At 46.4% G+C, this 1,778-nt stretch overlaps 1 gene segment (V, D, J or C); it reads right to left on the reverse strand.

The window, feature by feature from the left end:
* The window catches only part of LOC107324954, a 27,900-nt gene extending 26,391 nt beyond the window's left edge, over window positions 1–1,509 (reverse strand). The window contains 1 exon segment of the C gene segment in view: window positions 1,422–1,509. Within this exon segment, the coding sequence occupies window positions 1,422–1,494 (73 nt within the window).
* Window positions 1,510–1,778: the final 269 nt, after the last annotated feature.

Consider the following 1,778-nt stretch of genomic DNA (forward strand, 5'->3'; position numbering starts at 1 on the left):
CGGTACCAGGGGCTGCCATCTCATAGATGGGTTAAATCCCTGACCAGAGTGTTAGCATCTGGACACAGGCACAGATTGAGAGTTTACTCATGACCGCCTTCCCAATAAAGCATTTCAGACGTCCAGCTCAGCTCTGAGAGTTTAACAACAACTCCTGCCTTCACTACCATAAGGAAGGCATCTCCAGAACCTGCAATGGCAGAGAAGGGTTTCTAGCTCTGAATGCGTGAAATAAAAAGAAGAAAACACTAAAGTAACATCGACTGCTAAGTAACAATTATTTGGTAGACCTTCAGATGCAACACACTCAAACATGGTTGTACAGAAAGTGTTCTGTCCTGAGCCAGAAGTGTTCAGTCAGCTTGCCAGTATAGCTGCTAGAATCACACAGTATTTCCTTTCCTAACAAAAACCCTCTGGTGGGGGCAGCACCAGACCCCATTCTGTGATGCTCTCTCCTGATTAAACAGTCACGGACTGCTGAGTTAAGGAGGAGTAGTTTATGTTGAAGAGAACAACGCAGCTGACCTGAGCTCTGGGAAGGGCACAGGCATTCCTCTTAGACCTGGACTTCTCCATCTGCAGTGCTGACCTTCCTTTGTAACATAGCTCAAATTGAGAAAAAATTAAGCACTTTTGGATTTCAATGCAGCTCATGGCTGCAGCAATGAAAGCATTCTCAGTGCATGCAATGGCAGAAGAGGGATTTTAGCTCTGTCATCTTTAAGTCCACAGGTGGAACATTAAATTATATCTATTGGAAAATGCTTCTATGGAAGGCCTATGGAAGCTATGTACTCACGTGACTGGACAGAGAGTTTGGTCCCTGAGCCAAATCTAATGCCAGCATAACTGGATCCTGTATTCACACTGCACTGCTTTCTTTAACAAGAAGTCCCATGTAGTCACTTTAGAACCATCTCTGGTCCCCAAGGATTACTCTGAACGTGCCACCCCAAGGATTACTCTGTCCATGCCACATCATGGAGGAGAAGCAGAAGGATGAGGTGGGGCCATCTCACCCAAAGCAAGATTGGAAGTTATCATGCTGGTTACATGGAATGAGGCAGAAGCTGTAACAGAAGGAGAGTCCCAAACTTTCTTCTCCTCCTCTCATTATTGCCCATCCAGGCTGTCCTGGAGGCTATCATCACAAAGGCAAATCCCTGACCAGATGTGAGTATACCAGTGTGACACAGAGCAGATCTAGTGCACAGATGACCATTTCCCAAGAGCATTCAGACCTCCAGATCAGCTCTACTCCCAACACATCTATAATTTGGGCAGTGAGGACATTCTCAAAGCCAATAGTGGCAGGGAAAGTATTTCATCTCAACAAACATGGAGTCAAAAGGTGGAACACAAAATTGTATCTATTTGAAGAAATTCCTATGGAAGACCTTTAGAAATTGGGCACTTACGTGGCTGAACAGAAAGTCTGGTCCCTGAGCCAAAGGTCAGCTTGTTGGAGCCATAGCCAGAATCACACAGCATTTCCTTCCCTAACAAAAAGCCCACACAGGCACTGGAGTTGCCGCACCTCTCCCCATTCTACGGTGCACTGTCAAGAGAAACCAGGCACTGATGCATGACTGGAGGAAGAGTAGTTTAACTTCGAAAGAAGAACCCAGCTGAACTCAGCTATGGGAAGGCCACAGGCATTCCTCTCTCAGACCTGGATCAGCATTACAGTCAGACCACCATCCCTGAACATGCTGCTCACAGCACGTGTCTTTCCAAGAACTGACTGCAGCATGCCCAACGCAGACATGTGCATG

Source organism: Coturnix japonica, chromosome 27 (genome assembly GCF_001577835.2).
Source record: "Coturnix japonica isolate 7356 chromosome 27, Coturnix japonica 2.1, whole genome shotgun sequence".
In the NCBI taxonomy this organism is placed as follows: Eukaryota; Metazoa; Chordata; class Aves; order Galliformes; family Phasianidae; genus Coturnix; species Coturnix japonica.